Source organism: Myodes glareolus, chromosome 3 (assembly GCF_982192425.1).
Source record: "Myodes glareolus chromosome 3, mMyoGla1.1, whole genome shotgun sequence".
NCBI classification, from domain to species: domain Eukaryota; kingdom Metazoa; phylum Chordata; class Mammalia; order Rodentia; family Cricetidae; genus Myodes; species Myodes glareolus.
In genome coordinates, this window is record NC_142028.1 from 76,973,154 (window position 1) to 76,989,046 (window position 15,893).

Here is a 15,893-nt window from a genome sequence, read left to right on the forward strand (position 1 = left end):
CTGAACAGACTCCAAAACTACAGAGAAACGCTGTCTTGAAAAATAAAAAAAAAATTATTTTATGTGTAAGTGTGTGTACTTACATGTTATATGTGTGCACCATATGTATGCAGGAGCCTATGGGGGTCAAAAGAGGGTGTCAAATCTCTAGAACTCAAGTTAGAGACAACTGTGAACTTCCAATGTGAGCTTACCAAAGCTCCACAAGAGTAGCAAGCACTCTTAACCACTGAGTCACCTCACCAAGTCACCAGGCCGAGCTTTACTAATATTTAATTATGAGTTAATAGTAGCACAGGGGAACTTGCTCAAAAATGTTTTCCTAATGAGATACTGTGGTAGATGACTAATAGCCCCCAAGAGATACCAAGCTCTAGTCCCCAGAAACTATAAATGCTGTAAAGCAAGAGGAACGAATGCACGTTACAGACGGAATAAACTGCACACTAGGCACAGTGGTGCTCTCCTATAATCTCAGATACAAAAGGCAAAAGCAGCAGGATTATGACATTCAAGACCAGCCTGGACTAAACTTGAGAAAGTTCTTTCTCCCAGAAAAAAAGTTGGAATCGGGGGATGTGGTGTGGTTAACATTACCAGTCAATTTACTTTACAACAGAAATGGACTGAGAATGTGCTCTCAATAGTAGAGCTGGCTCTAGGTTCAATACCCAGCTAAAGAAACAGGTGGAGAAGATGAGGAGGGTTACCCTAAATTAATGAGGTGGGTCCTTATAACACAGTTCTCAAAGAAGGAAAAATATAAGCACAAGAGTCGTTATCAGAATGATATAATATGGGGAGATGAATATTATCAAAATAAAATATACATGTATGAAATTGTCAAGGGCTAAATAAGCTATTTAAAACAGAGCAAAAAAGGATGACAACATGAAAAGGATTCAACCTGACATGCTATTTTTTAATTTTAAAAAGTTTAAATTTTTTATGCTCTGTATATGGGTGTTTTGCCTTCATCTATGTCTATGCACCACATGAGAGCCTGAGGCCCACAGAAACCAGAAGAGGGCATCAGACACCCTGGGACTGGAGTTACAATTGCAGGCCTTCATGATGGGAATTGGACTCTGGTCTTCTGCAAGAGCAGCAAGTGCTCTTAACTGCTGAGCCATCTCTCCAGGCCCTACTTCTAATTAGAGAAGAACAGGCGGATCTCTGAGTTCAAGACCTGTCTGGTCCACAAAAAGAAGCCAGGGCTAAATGGAAACCCTGTCTCAAAAAGTAAAATATAAAAAAAGGAGAAAAGAGGAGGAGGTAGAAGAGAATAATGACACAGATTTCAAGTCTCCAAAGAAACTATGACTCTAGATCTATAAAAAGGCAGTAATACCCTTGGGAAAAGCTTTACTACACAGTTCAAATGTGCACTGGATATATTACATCATGGAAAACTGGTTGTGCAAGGTCCCAGATATGAGTATTCATAAGGAAAACTTGGGCGAACCTCACACAGGACACGACAGAGCTGGCTCAGTCTTGCTTCTTTCCTGTTCATCACCATGAGGGTGGTGTGCACACAGAATGAACTCAAACTCACCATCTCCCTCCCTTCACATCTCAAACACTGGGATTACAGATGTCTGCCATTACCCTCAACCCTCTCTAGCCGGGATTTGCCTGTATGTGCATATATGGGTGGGTATACTTGTGTATATATGAGCATATGTGTGTTTGGGTACCGGTGAGGCCAGAGGATAACCTTAGAAGTCAGTCACAGAAATGTAGAAATATTATCCATTCCTTTGAGACATAGTTGCTCATTAGAAGACAATGCCTCAAAAAATAAATAAATAAAATACCACAAAAACACAGGTGCCAAAATAGGAAATTATACTAAAACAAAACAAAAAAACCTTCAATCTAGCCTGCTTGTATCATGTAACTTTTTTGTGGTACTGGGGATCAAACCACTAAGCTATTGAGTAGTGCCCCCAGAACTATTCTTTTTTCACTGACAGAGCCAGACGAAGGGAACAAAAGAGCTACAGAAACAGACTTGATGACCCTTTCTTCAAGGAATTCAGACAAGAACAATGTTGATACAGAACATTTGCTGAATACAAGGATATGTCAAACACAAAGCACGGGGGGCCGTGCCTGTTACCGTAGTAATCAGGAGGTGGAGGAAGGAAGGGTTTCAACTTTGTGGAGGTTCGAAAGAAAATGGCCCAAAAAGGAGTGACACTATTAGGAGGTGTGACCTTGTGGAGTAGGCGTGGTCTTGTTGAAGGAAGTGTGTTTCTGTGAAGGTGGGCTTTGAGGTCTCATATATGCTCAAAGTCCAGTGCCTCAGGCCACTTCCTGTTGCCTGCAAAGATGTAGGACTCTCAGCTCCTTCTCCAGCACCATGTCTGCCTGTATACTGCCATGTCCCACCATGATGACAATGTACTGAACCTCTGAACTGTAAGTGAGTCACCTCAATTAAATGTTCTCTTTTATAATAGTTGCTGTGGTCATGGTGTCTCCTTCATAGCAATAGAAATCCTAACTAAGAAAGAAGTTGGAACCAGAGACTAGGGTATTATTGTGATAGGCCACACCATGTTTTTAATTGGAGAAATATGGACTTTGGAAGTTCAGGTTAGGAAAGCAGGGGAATGCTTTAAGCACTGCCCAATTAGTCATACTAGTAAGAACATGGAAGATAATGGTGTAAAGAGTGATTTGAACTGTGGGACGCTGGCTCAAGACAGCTCAGAAAAGAAATTAATATGTGACCTAGAGATCATTCTTGTGATATTTTGGTCAAGAATGTGACTGCTTTTTGCCCTTGTCTGAAAAGTCTATCTGAAGCTAATGAGTTTTGGATTAATTGGCAGAGGAACTCTCAAAACAGCCTGGTTTAGCCACTGTCATGTGGTTATTAGTGGTAATGTTGATGAAGATTTATAATGGAACAGAGCAAGCTGAGCAAATAAAGATACAAAATGTAGCTGGCAGTGGTGGCGCTGCCTTTAATCCCAGTACTCAGGAGGCAGAGACAGGTGGATCTCTGTGAGTTCAAGGCCAGCCTAATCTACAAGTTGAGTTCTAGGACAGACAGCCAGAGCTCTTACACAGAGAAACCCTGTCTCAAAAAAAGAACAGACTGAGAGAAGAGACACCAGGAAGTGGAATAGAGCTAAATCCTGTGTTCAAGGACATAAATGGATAACAGATTAAGAAATGGAATAAAGGGAGTGGTGACCTAATGGCAAGACCCCACCCAGCTAAATTTCCAACTTGTGAGAAGGAATTAAAGAAAAATTTAGAGCTGGGTGTTAGTGGTGCATATCTTTAATCCCAGCAATTGGAAGGCAGAGGCTGGCAGATCTCTGAGTTTGAAGCCAGCCTAATCTAATCATCAAGAACAAGAAAGTTAGGCTGCGGGGGCTGGAGAGATGGCTCAGAGGTTAAGAGTATTGCCTGCTCTTCCAAAGGTCCTGAGTTCAATTCCCAGCAACCACATGGTGGCTCACAACCATCTGTAATGGGGTCTGATGCCCTCTTCTGGCCTGCAGGCATACACACAGAGAGAATATTGTATACATAATAAATAAATAAATATTAAAAAAAAAGAAAGTTAGGCTGCAGAGATGGCTCAGAGGTTAAGAGCACTGGCTGGTCTTCCAGAAGTCCTGAGTCTAATTCCTAGCAACCACATGGTGGCTCACAACCAACTATAATGAGATCTGGTGCCCTTTTCTGAATACTGTATAAATAAATATAACAAAACAAAAAAGTTGGTGAAGATATAATTGAAGGAGAGGGCCGGGGCTGGAGAGATGGCTCAGTGGTTAAGAGTACTGGCTGCTCTTCCAGAGGTCATGAGTTCAATTCCCAGCAACCACATGGTGGCTCACAGCCATCCGTAATGAGACCTGGTGTCCTCTTCTGGCGTGCGGGCATACATGGAGGCAGAATGTTGTATACATAATAAATAAATAAATCTTTAAAAAAAAAAAAAGGAGAGGGCCATGTTCCAGTCTCAGCAAGCAGCAGAACTTGGCAGCTTTGGGGGGCTGGAGAGATGGCTCAGTGGTTAAGAGCATTGCCTGCTCTTCCAAAGGTTCTGAGTTCAATTCCCAGCAATCATATGGTGGCTCACAACCATCTGTAATGAGATCTGGTATGCATGTAGGCAGATATTGTATGCATAATAAATGGATAAATATTTTTAAAAAACTTGGCAGCTTTGGCCACGTGGGTTTTTTTTAATATTTATTTATTAATTATGTATACAATGTTCTGTCTGTGTGTGTGCCTGAAGGTCAGAAGAGGGCACCAGACCTCATTACAGATGGTTGTAAGCCACCATGTGGTTGCTGGGAATTGAACTCAGGACCTTTGGAAGAGCAGGCAACGTTCTTAACCACTGAGCCACCTCTCCAGCCCTGGCCACGTGGTTTTAGAGTTATGGACAGGAGAAAGGGGCGATGAGAATTTGCCCTCATGACTAAGGGAAACCACTGAGGCCAGACATGTGTCAGGGTCCCTGCATGGAGGCCTACAGAGGCCATTTTGTAAAGCTGTAAAGTTGGAGATCCCAAGATGTCGAAGATGCCAGATGGTTTTTGGTCTTGCTTTGATTCAGTATTTTCTCACTATGCTCCTTTCACTACAATTTTGGAATGATAATATATATCCCGTGCTATTATATGTTGGAAGTATTATGTGATCTACTTTTTGATTTTGAATTTTACAGGGAATTACAGTTAAAAGATTGCATGAATCTCAAAAGAGACTTTGAACTTTAGACTTTTTTTGAGTTTGAGACTGTTATAGACTATGGGAACTTTTGAAGTTGGAACAAATGCAATTTTGCATTATGATATAGCTACAAGTCTTTGGGGACCAAGGAGTGGAATGTGGTGGTTTGAAAGAAAATGGAAACCTCAAAGGGAGTGGCACTATTAGGGGGTGTGGCCTTGTTGGAATAAGTGTGGTTTTGTTGGAGGAAGTGTGTTACTGTGGAGGTGAACTTTGAGGTCTCCTATGCTCAAGCTACACCCAGTTAGACAGTCTACTTCTGGTTGTCTGTCTATCAACATGCAGCAGCTACCTCTCCAGCACCATGTCTGCCTGCCCACTGCTATGTGCCACCATGATGATAATGGACTGAACCTCTGAACTATAAGCTACCCAAATTAAATGTTTTCTTTGTAAGAGTTTATTGTGGTCCTGGTGTCTCTTCACAGCAATAGGAACGCTCAAGACAAACCTGAAGCCTAGGGTAGGCTACATATCAAGACCCTGACTCAAAATAAAAGATGAGTCAAATGCAAACTTCATATAGATTATTTCATTTAACCCTTATAGAAGCATTGGTAGTAGGCACTAAATGTTATTATTTCCATTTTACAGGCAAGGAAACTGTAAGCAGACTAGGTGGTTTGCACAAAGGCACACAATTAGCAAATGGCAGAGTTGTTTGTTTGTTAGGAACATTTGGGAGGGGAGTTGTTTTTGTTTTACTGCTTATACATATTCATTAGGCACAATTCAGGGGGATAAGAAACTAAATTATAGAAACAAACATAGTCACTACTTCAAGTAATTCACAGGCAAGAATGATGATGATGCCAAGAATTCTGACCAGTTTAGGAGACTAGCCTAGGCTGGCCTTGAACCACTACATAGCTGAGAGTACCCTGGACCCCTAATCCCATCCACTGCCTGCTGGCTGAGCCATTCTACCATGTCTGGTTTATGCTGATCTGGGTATCAAACCCATACCCACAGCCATCCTACACACTAGATGTGTAGTACCAACTGAGTTATAACCACAGCCTACCTCAAATTTTTGCTGTTAACTTACATTTGTTTAATGATGGGAGGGGACACGTGGAAGTCAGAGGATAATTATTGGGAGTCTGTTCTCTGCTTCTGCAATGTATGTGTGTTCCAGGGATAGAACTCAGGTCAGTAGGCTTGGCAGCAAGCACTTTTATCCACTGAGACATCTTGTCAGCCTTCTTCCTCAAATTCTTTTCTTTTGTAAAGTTGTGAGGTTTTTTGTTTGTTTGTTTGTTTGTTTGGTTGGTTGGTTGGTTTTTGTTTTCTTGGCATTCACTGTAGAGACCAGGCTGGCCTTCAACTCAAGGATTCCCCTGTATCTACTTCCCTAAAGCTAAGATTAAAGATGTGCACCACCATTCCTGCTCTAAATTTATTTATTTATTTATTTCTTAACTATTTACTTTTATTTCATTTGCATTTTGCCTGCAGGTATGTCTGTGTGAGGGTGTCAGATCCTAGAGTTAGAGACAGTTGTTAGTTGCCACGTGGGTGCTGGGAATTGAACCCGGGTCTTCTAGGACCTTAACCACTGAGCCATTTCTCCAGCCCATAAATTTATTTTTTATTTTATGTATATGGTGTTTGTTTCGTCTGTGTGTATGTCTATGTACCATATACATACAGTGCCTGAGAAAGCCAAAAAAAGAGAGTCGGATTCTCTAGAACTGAAGTTAGAGACAGTTGTGTGCCATTCATGTGGGTGCTGAGAACCAAACCTAGTTCCTCAGGAATAACCAGTGGTGGCTGACAAGTGAGCCTTCAGTGCCCCTCTCAAATCGCTGATGTATATTTTTTCACTTAATCCTACCATCGACCTAGTGTAACAGGCAGTACTATTATTGCTTCCTACTTCAGAGATCAGAAAATGGAGATTACAGACGCTATATTATTTGTAGAGGTCCTGAACCTCTCTTTTGAATTCCAGATCTGTTTATCCAATTGCAATTTTGTATCTACTGATCTCCCATTACCAAAACCTGTTCCCTGCTACTGGCGATGTGATGCAATTTTTCCAGTTATTCAAGTAAAACCCCTAAGAGTCAACCCTGACATCTTCATCCTATGCATTAATATACCACACCTAAATCCGATGGGAAATCTTAGTCCTTATTTCAAAGTACCGAGAAAATCCAGCTACTACCATCCCCACTGCTATCACACGGTCTCAGCTACTATCAGCTCTGTCTGGATTGTTAGCACGCCAATACTGTCCATCATGTACATACTTATAGACAATCAAATAGCATATAATGAAAATAACAGACCTCTATCTTGCCCACCTACATTGAATACTATTCCACAGATGAGATTACAACTTGGTTTTTCAGCTATTTCTTCTTTTATTCATTTTTGGGTGTGAGGAGGGTAAGGGTAGATCTACTAGTACCTGGGCTGGTCTCAAACTGGAGATCCAACTGTTTTAGCCTCCTGAGTATACAGATTACAGGCATGAGCAAACACAGCTGGGCTTTACTCATCTCTTTGTTTTGCTTTGTTTTGTTTTGTTTTTCAAGACAGGGTATCTCTGTAGTTTTGGAACCTGTCCTGGAACTAGTTCTTGTAGATCAGGCTGGCCTCAAGTTTACAGAGATCCGCCTGCCTCAGCCTCCCGAGTGCTGGGATTAAAGGCATGCGCCACCATCACCCGGCTCCTTTACTCATCTCTTATTTCCTTGTATGAACCTCACATATACTGTTACTGCTAATCTTTATTTTTAATATTTTAGATCTACTTATTTTATTTTATGTGTATGACATTTTGCCTGCACTTATGCATATGCATCATGTGTGCATGGTGTCTGCAGAGGTCAAAAGAAGGCATCAGGTCCCCTGAAACCAGAGTTGTGAATATCTGTGAGCTGCTATGTAGGTGCTGGGGACCGAATCAGAGTCCTCTGCAAGAACAGCAACTGCTGAGTCATTTCTCCAGCACCAGCCATTCCTGACCTTATCAACAAACTTCAAAGAGGAAAAGCTGAGGCTATGGCACTCAAACTACTTCCCTTCTAATAATATCGAGAGGGGGAAATCTGAAACTCAGCATTTAGACTACAATTGATTATAGCCATTATTAGACCAGCTACTGAAATGCAATTATATTTTATTTCTTCTATAATCTTTGGCCTTTCAAAATTTTTACTTATTGTATGTCCACCACCAGTTTTTATCAAAGTCACCAAAACAATCATGAACTCTTTTGAATATGGTTTCTCGAACCTTGCCAAAAACATCAAGAAATGTGTATTATATTCTCCTCACATTCTGAAGTTCAGTACCTCTTCTGAAACTCGTAACCCTTATACTCATTAGACTACTTGGTCTCTAATTGTTCTACAGAAGTCATCTTGAAACTTCTAGCTACCCTAACCTTCCTCATTTTGTTCTTTGGTTGGTTGATTTGTGACGGCATCTCACTCTGTAGTCCAGGCTGTAATGGAACTCACTACGTAGTTAAGGATGGCTTTGAATTTCTAATCTCCTCACCTCTATTTCCCTAATGCAGTTTTTATAGGACTGTACCATGATGTCTGGCTTGTCCTCTGAGACAGGGTCCTATTACGTGGTCCAATCTGGTCTTCAACTTGCAGTGAGCCTCCTTCCCGACCTCCCGAGTGCTGTGATTACAGGTGTTCCTGACCATGTCCAGTCTCTTTTCATAACACATTCAAGAGGCTGAGGGTAGGAGAGAACCCATTCCCAAAAGTTTTCTGGGAGGCAGAGGCAGGTGAATCTCTGTGAGTTCGATGCCAGCCTGATCTACAGAGTGAGTTCCAGGACAGCAAGAGATACACAGAGAAACCCTGTCTCGACAAACAAAACAAAAAAAGTTCTCAGTTGTTTGTCTCTCTGTCTCTCTCTCATGACCACACACATGCGCGCATGCATGCGCACACACACTGGACTAGCTGGTTTTGGTAAACTTGACCACCTTGATTTATCTGGAAAGAGGAAATTTTAATTGAGAAAATACCTCCTTAACATTGGTCTGTAGGCAAGAACATAAGATATTTTCCTGATTAATGGCTGATGAGGGAGGGCTCAGTCCATTGAGCCACCCTGGGCAGATGGTCCTGGGTGTTGTAAGAAAGCAGGCCGAGCAAACCATGAGAACAAGACAGTAAGCAGCAACTGTCATGGCCACTGATTCAGTTCCTGCTTCCAGGTTTCTGTCCTGAATTCCCTCAACGATGTATTATGATAAAAAAATTGTAAAATAAAATAAACCTTTTTTCTTCCCATGTTGCTTTTGGTCATGGTGTTTTAGTACAGCAATAGAAACTCTAACACACATACACACATACACACATACACACAAATAACGAATAACAAAAAAATATAATAAAAATTTTTAAGTCAGACATAGCAGTGCATACCTGAAATTCCAACACTTGGAAGGGTGAGGCAGGAGGACTGCTATGAGTTATAGGTCAGCCTGAGTCACCAGGCCCAGCTGCAGATGATGCTTTAAGAGCTCTCATCTCTGAAGTCTCTTTCACCTAGATACTTGGATTACAATGATAAAATCTGAGAGCTCTCCTTTAACCTACCCTGGAACACATGCACAGACATGTGCATCTATGCACACATACATACACACTCTAATATAATACATTTGCAGATCTCATCATTTAAGAGTCAGCATTTAATTTAGTATGACTTAATACTACTGATGTGTTCCCAATCCTTCTTTTGAGAATGAAACCAAAGCCCAGAGATCGGATAATATGCCCTAGATAACACTTAGGACATTTGAGCTGTGTTAAATATATTAGAGAGAAAGAATAAATAACGGAAGATAATCAGGAAAAACAGCAGATTTGTCTAAGGGATTTGATTCATGTCTAAAAATCAATATTGAGCCATCAAAAACTTTTTTTTTCTTTTTTTTTTTTTTTTAACCAATAAGATTGGGAGGGGTTTTCCGGCAAGAGCCAGAAAACCTGCTAGACTAATTCTAAAAGAGCTGTAACCCATCAAAAACTTTTGAAGGAATAAACTACAGTAGCTGGGAACATAACAAGAGGCTCTACATTCCATACTCAGCACAGAAAGCTTGGGGAAGACTATTCAGTTGGGAGCTACATATCAGGAGGAATGAAAACAAGAAGACAAAGAGAGAAATAATGTTTTCTCCAGATAAGAGTGAAGAAGGCTGAAGTACAACAAAAGGAACAGATTCACATGTCTTCAAGATTCAGGATCAAGTCCAGGAACAAAGGAATACTGAAGATGACTGGCATTTTTTCAGGCTGGCTAACTGGAAAGATGGCTGCTTTCACAAAGACCCTCAGGGCACTAGCTGACACTAATCTTTCCTGGTCTTTCCCCCACCCTTTCCTCTTCCTTCTCCTCTGTGCTAGTGATTCAACCCACAGCCTATTTACATCAGGCGAGCATTTGATCTTCGAGCTACACTCCAGCCACATCTATTTCTTTTCTTTTTGTTGTTTTTGTTCTTCTGATTTATTTTATTTTATTTATTTATTTATTTTTTTGAGACAGGTTTCTCTGTGTAGACCTAGCCATCCTGGAACTCGCTCTATAGACCAGGCTGGCCTTGAAGTCTGATTCTCCTGCCTTTGCCCCCTGAGTGCTGGGATTAAATGTGTGCACCACCACCGCTGCTCCCATTAATTTCTTACATGCATAGTTTGCTACCTAAAGGGACTGGAAGAAAATGGGTCCCCGTTTCCTTTGCACTCAACACTAGATAATCTGCCCCTCAGCTCACCTAGGTAGTAAATACTTGGTAAGTAGAAATCACATTCTCCATGGTAACAAATGCAATTTTATTTTACTGCAAAGCTTAACTTGTACTCTTGATCATTCTGCCTCTATACTGAACACAGGTATATACCACCATGCCCAGCTTGAGCTGAAGAAACTTTGAACAAACACTAGTAGTTAAGGACTGGAGACATAATACTTCAGTGAGGCCCTACTTTCAATTAACAGTACCAAAAACAAACAATACCAAAAAGCTAGTAGTAGGCCAGTCTGAGGATGATGTGAGATCACATCTGTAATTGAAGAACTCGGTGGAAGGTTGAGGCAGGAGGATGCAAATTTGAGGCTAGCCTGGCTTCATATCAAGATCCTGTCTCAAAAACAGAGATAGGGTGCAGCAAGATAGTTGAGCAGGTAAGGGTACTTGCAACCAAGACTGATAATTGAGATCAGTCACTGCAGTCTTCACAGTGAAAGGGGAAAGCCAACTCCTGCAAGTTGTCCTGTGACCTCCACACATGTGCATGTAACATGGGCACTCACACACATATACATACATACATAAAATTAATAAATATACTTTTTTAAAAGGAAGAGGGATGGGATATAGATTACTTGACAGAGCACATAGCATGCATAAAACCCAGGATTCTATGCCCAGGACTGCATAAAACTGGGAATGATGGTACAGGCCTATAATCTCAGCACTTGGGAGGTAGAGGCCAAAGGATCAGATGTGCAAGGATACCTTCTACTACAAAGTTAGTTCCCAGACTAGGCTATATAAGACCTATCTTTAAAAAAAAAATACACAGGCAAGCGGGATGGCCCAATGAGTAAAGGGACTTACTGCAAAATCCTGATGACCTGAGTTCAATCTCTGGAACCCATGTAAACATCTAAGAAGAAAACTGTTTCTACAAAGTTGTCCTCTGATCCCCAACATGCCCCCGCCACATATATACATCATATAAAGACACACTAGAATCAAAATTTAATAAAAAGGAAAAGGTGAGTGGTATAGCCGGGCGGTGGTGGCGCATGCTTTTGATCCCAGCCTTCGGGAGGCAGAAGCAGGTGGATCCCTGAGTTTGAGGCTGGTCTACAGAGTGAGTTCCAGGACTACCAGGCTTACACAGAGAAACTCTGTCTCCAAAAAAAATAAATAAATAAAATAAAAAAATAAAAATAAAAAAAATTAAGTGGTAAAATGTGTATGAGGATTCTAAAAGAAATATTAAATTCCTCATAGCATGAAGAATAACAAAGAGACATGAGAACAAATCCTGGCCAGGTCCTTAGGAAGGCCATTGGGGAATGGAAATTAGCAGGATGTGGAATTGGGTTACAGATCCTGAGCACAAGACTTCCTGGCATAAACAACTCTATTCACAAGAAGTCCAAACTATCAATTTCTCCGAGCTCAACAAAGTACTTCATTGTTTATTTAATGGATGACTTAGAACTGATATTAAAACCCACCAATCTTAACTATACTTAGGTATGAAAATATACATACAAACAAGAGCTATATACTCACCATACCATTGCCTTGCCCAGTCCACTCATTTTCATTCATTTATTTATTTACCCGCCCATTGCTGGAATTGTAAGTATGTGCCTCCACATCCTGCTATTCTTTTCCTTCTAAATGGAAATCATTGTAGCGAAGATGATAAAAGAAAAGACTGTAGTAAAGAGGTTAGGGTCAAGAAAAGAAGGGAGAAAAGCTCCAACGGCTCAGCTGGCCTCTCCTGCTGGGCATGCAGCAGCTCTGGCAGCAGAGGAACACGGTATGCCAGAGGATCAGATGCCTGCCCTCCAGTAGACCTTCCACAGCCTTCTTTCCCCACATAGACTTTCAAAATCACTAACTCAGTCATTTTCTTCCTTCCTTCCCTTCTTTCATAGGAAGTTTCTCTTTGTTTGTTTAATTTTGTTTTGTTCTTAAAGTCAAGGTCTCACTATGCAGCCCTGGCTGTCCTGGAACTGTGTAGACCACCTGCCTCTGACTCTGCTGGGGTGAAAGGTGTGCACCACTATGCCCGGCTCAGGACAACTTTTCTCTAAAACCCTTATAAGCTTGGGGCTAAAGAGATGGCTTGGTGATTAAGAGCACTGGCTACTCCTGAAGAGAATCTTATGCTGTAACTCCAGTCCCACAACTGCTGGCTTACACAAGCACTGGCATACCTGTAGGCAAAAGACTCATACTCATCCAGGTGTGGTGGTCCATGCCAGCAATTCTAGCACTTGGATGGTAAAGCATGAGGAGCAGGAGTTCAAGGTCAGTTTCAGCTGTGTAGTGAGTTCAAGGTCAGCCAACTCTACAAAGACCTATGGGGGAGATTTCTTACATAAACTATTTATGTTTAAATAGTGACACACACCTGTAACTCCAGGTCTTGAGGCCAGCTTGAGCACTTCTGATATTACAAACATCTTATACAAATATCCTACTTAAATACATATTAAATTATATTGTCTTGTGCAATTTCATTTGGAAGCACACTTACCTCATTAATGTATCAAGTTAATTAAAGTGAGAAATATTCATATATTTATTACTAAAAAAGATACTCAACCTTTTAAAAAAGATTCTATTTATTTTTATTTCAGGTATATAAGTATTTTGTCTGTGTATATGCATTTGCACCACATATATGCCTGGTTCCTACAGGCACCAGAAGAGGGTGTTAGATTCTCTGGAACTGGAATTTACTAATAGCTGTGGCTGGGAACAAAACCCCTATCCTCTGCAAGAGCAGCCAGTACTCTTAATTGCTGAGCTACCTCCAGCAAGTAAAATATAATATTAAAAAAATTTTAATTAAATTCATTTCATGCATGCATATGTTTATGTGTGTGTGGAGAGGGAGAGGAAAGAGAGAGATACTGCATCTTAAGCATAAAAAGAGATCAGTGAAAGTCTAGCTAAAAGCAGAGGCAATATTATATTTTCTTCCTCTGCCATATGGGACCCAGGGGCCAAACTCAGGACAGCAGGCTTGGGTCAGGCACCCCCACCTCTGAGTCATCTTACTGCCCAAGCCTTTTAAATGCAAAGACAATTCTCAACAGCAAACTATATCTCCAAAATGAGTACTCATGGTTTAGGGTGGAAAGTTTTATGCCATAATTTTGCTGTTATTTTTATTTGCTGACTTAATTACAATTCTTCAAAAAGCAATTAAGTTAAATAACCACATAGAGACCAGCCTTCTATCTCTGACAAATTACTAATCACAGTAGCAAACAATTATTATAATGACCTAGTACTGACGTTCTGGTGAGAAAAAAGCAACTTGAGAGGGGAAGTTGCCTTATTAAATACTTATTAATTATAGGAAATTAAGTTGTAATGGAGAGAAAAAGACCAAGAGCCTAGCTAAACCCCAGCAAGATGTACTGCAAGATAAAGTACTACCGTAGCAAGCCTCCAATAATGTCTCTTACCGATCCTGGGGAGACTGGAAAATCCATTACCTGAGGATGTTGGGATGGGAGAGTCTATTCATGAGCTGCATCTCTTTCAGCAGGTTTGCTCGGTTACTGCTCAGTGTGTTCATCTTGAGAGCCATCACCTGACCAGAAGCTCTGTGTCGCACCTAGGAAGTAAGAGTAAGAAAGTCAAGGGCGGCAGCTATATATGACATCAGAGTCTCTACTTGTAGAGCATACCAGAATGTTTTAGTGCCAGTTTAGGTAAAATAAATAAATGTGAACACATGGCCAGCTTGGGCCACATCGTGAGATATTGTCTCAACAAACAATTACATTTGTCTCATTCCACTAATCAAGATAAATTTATCTCATCCAAAACCAAAATTGCTCTACACCTAGCTGGCCAGAAATGTAATATTAATCATATCTTGCGTGTTTTAATGGGTTTTTTTGGGGGGAGAGGTAGGGGAGAATTGGGACACAGGCCCAGATTGGCCCCAAACTTCCCATATATCTGAGGATGAACTGAATACCTTATCCTCCTGGTTGGATTACAAGCACCTGACATCACATGCAGCAAGGATGTGATTAGGCTATGTATCTCTGAATGGCCGGGAACTCAACTCTGTAGCTTGTCTAACTGTAGCTTCATGCAACCTCCTGACTCAGCCTCCAAGTGCTAGAATTATAGGCAGGAACCACCACACCTATGAGGACTTTTTTAGGCTACTTCCTTAAGGCCAACATTAGTGACTTAAGATACTAGAAGGAAACAGTCCCTTCTGTCGATTTTTATGTGTGGGGGAGGGAAGAAATGAGTAAGCCTTATGTAACAGTGAGCTATAAACTGTCTTTATAAGACACTTTCTAAGGTACAAGAATGACACACTTTTAGTTTACACTGGGCGCCATAAAAATGTATGTCTAAGAGAACAAAAACAGGGCTGGACATGGCTCACAAAGTCCTGTGTTTAACCCTAGTGCGTGAGACACATGAGCATGCACGAATGCATGTGCACACACACACACAGGCACGCATGCATACACACACAGGGTGGGGGTCAGAGAGAGAAGTTACACATAGAAGGAGGTCAGTGACTCTTTAAGAGCATATGCTGTAGTAGCACAACTCAAAACACTTAATAATTATATAAATACTATATGGATACCATAAACATGGGTCATACCACTTACAGTATTATCCATACACACAATGGAGAGTTTATTTCTAGAAGCAGATGCCCACTACAGAATTTATTTCATTTTATTGATGGGAATTATATTCTTCATACACTTCATAGGTTTTATTTAAAAAACTGTCATTTTAGGCCAGGAGTGGTGGTGTACACCTTTAGTACCAGCACTAGGAAGGCAGGGGCAGAGTTCAGTCCCCAGGCTCTGGGTTGGGTGGCTCACAACCAACAGGAGGATCTGATGCCTCTGGCCTCCACACACATGTACATACCCATACCCAGACACAGATGCACATAATTGAAAATAAAACCTTTTAAAAAAGAATAAATTCTGGGTCAGTGTGGTGACTCAGTAGGTAAAAATGCTTAATCCAAACTTGGTGATCTGAATTCAATCTCAAGGACCCACACAGAGGAAGGAAAGCACACGTTACCACAGTTGTGTACACACACACACACACACACACACACACACACACACACACGATATCAATAAATTTAAGTTTTTAAATATAATTTCAGAACTGATACAGCAGGGGCGTGCAAAACAAAGCTATTGCCATTCTGTGAACTTCAGTTTCATGTATCTGTTAACACAGGACATGGCACAGCTTATCTTGTACTTAAAGCATCAATGGTTTGCGCTGGCCACAGCAGAAGAGAAGAGCTGGAAAGCTACAGAAGCCATAGAAGGCCAGAGGCAAAGGCTGGCAGACTTTCCCCTCA

The 15,893-nt window shown here is 41.0% G+C and overlaps 1 protein-coding gene and 1 non-coding gene across 2 annotated transcripts in view; both read right to left on the reverse strand.

The window, feature by feature from the left end:
* The window catches only part of Tesk2 (testis associated actin remodelling kinase 2), a 117,844-nt gene that overhangs the window by 50,647 nt on the left and 51,304 nt on the right, over nt 1-15,893 (reverse strand). Inside the window, exon 3 of the mRNA XM_085698744.2 lies at nt 14,017-14,138. Within this exon, the coding sequence (XP_085554870.1) occupies nt 14,017-14,138 (122 nt within the window). The remainder of the gene's footprint in view (nt 1-14,016; nt 14,139-15,893) is intronic.
* Nucleotides 9,716-9,777, reverse strand: LOC125398073 (U7 small nuclear RNA). The gene has a single exon (XR_007231272.1). It is a non-coding gene; the product is annotated as a U7 small nuclear RNA (small nuclear RNA).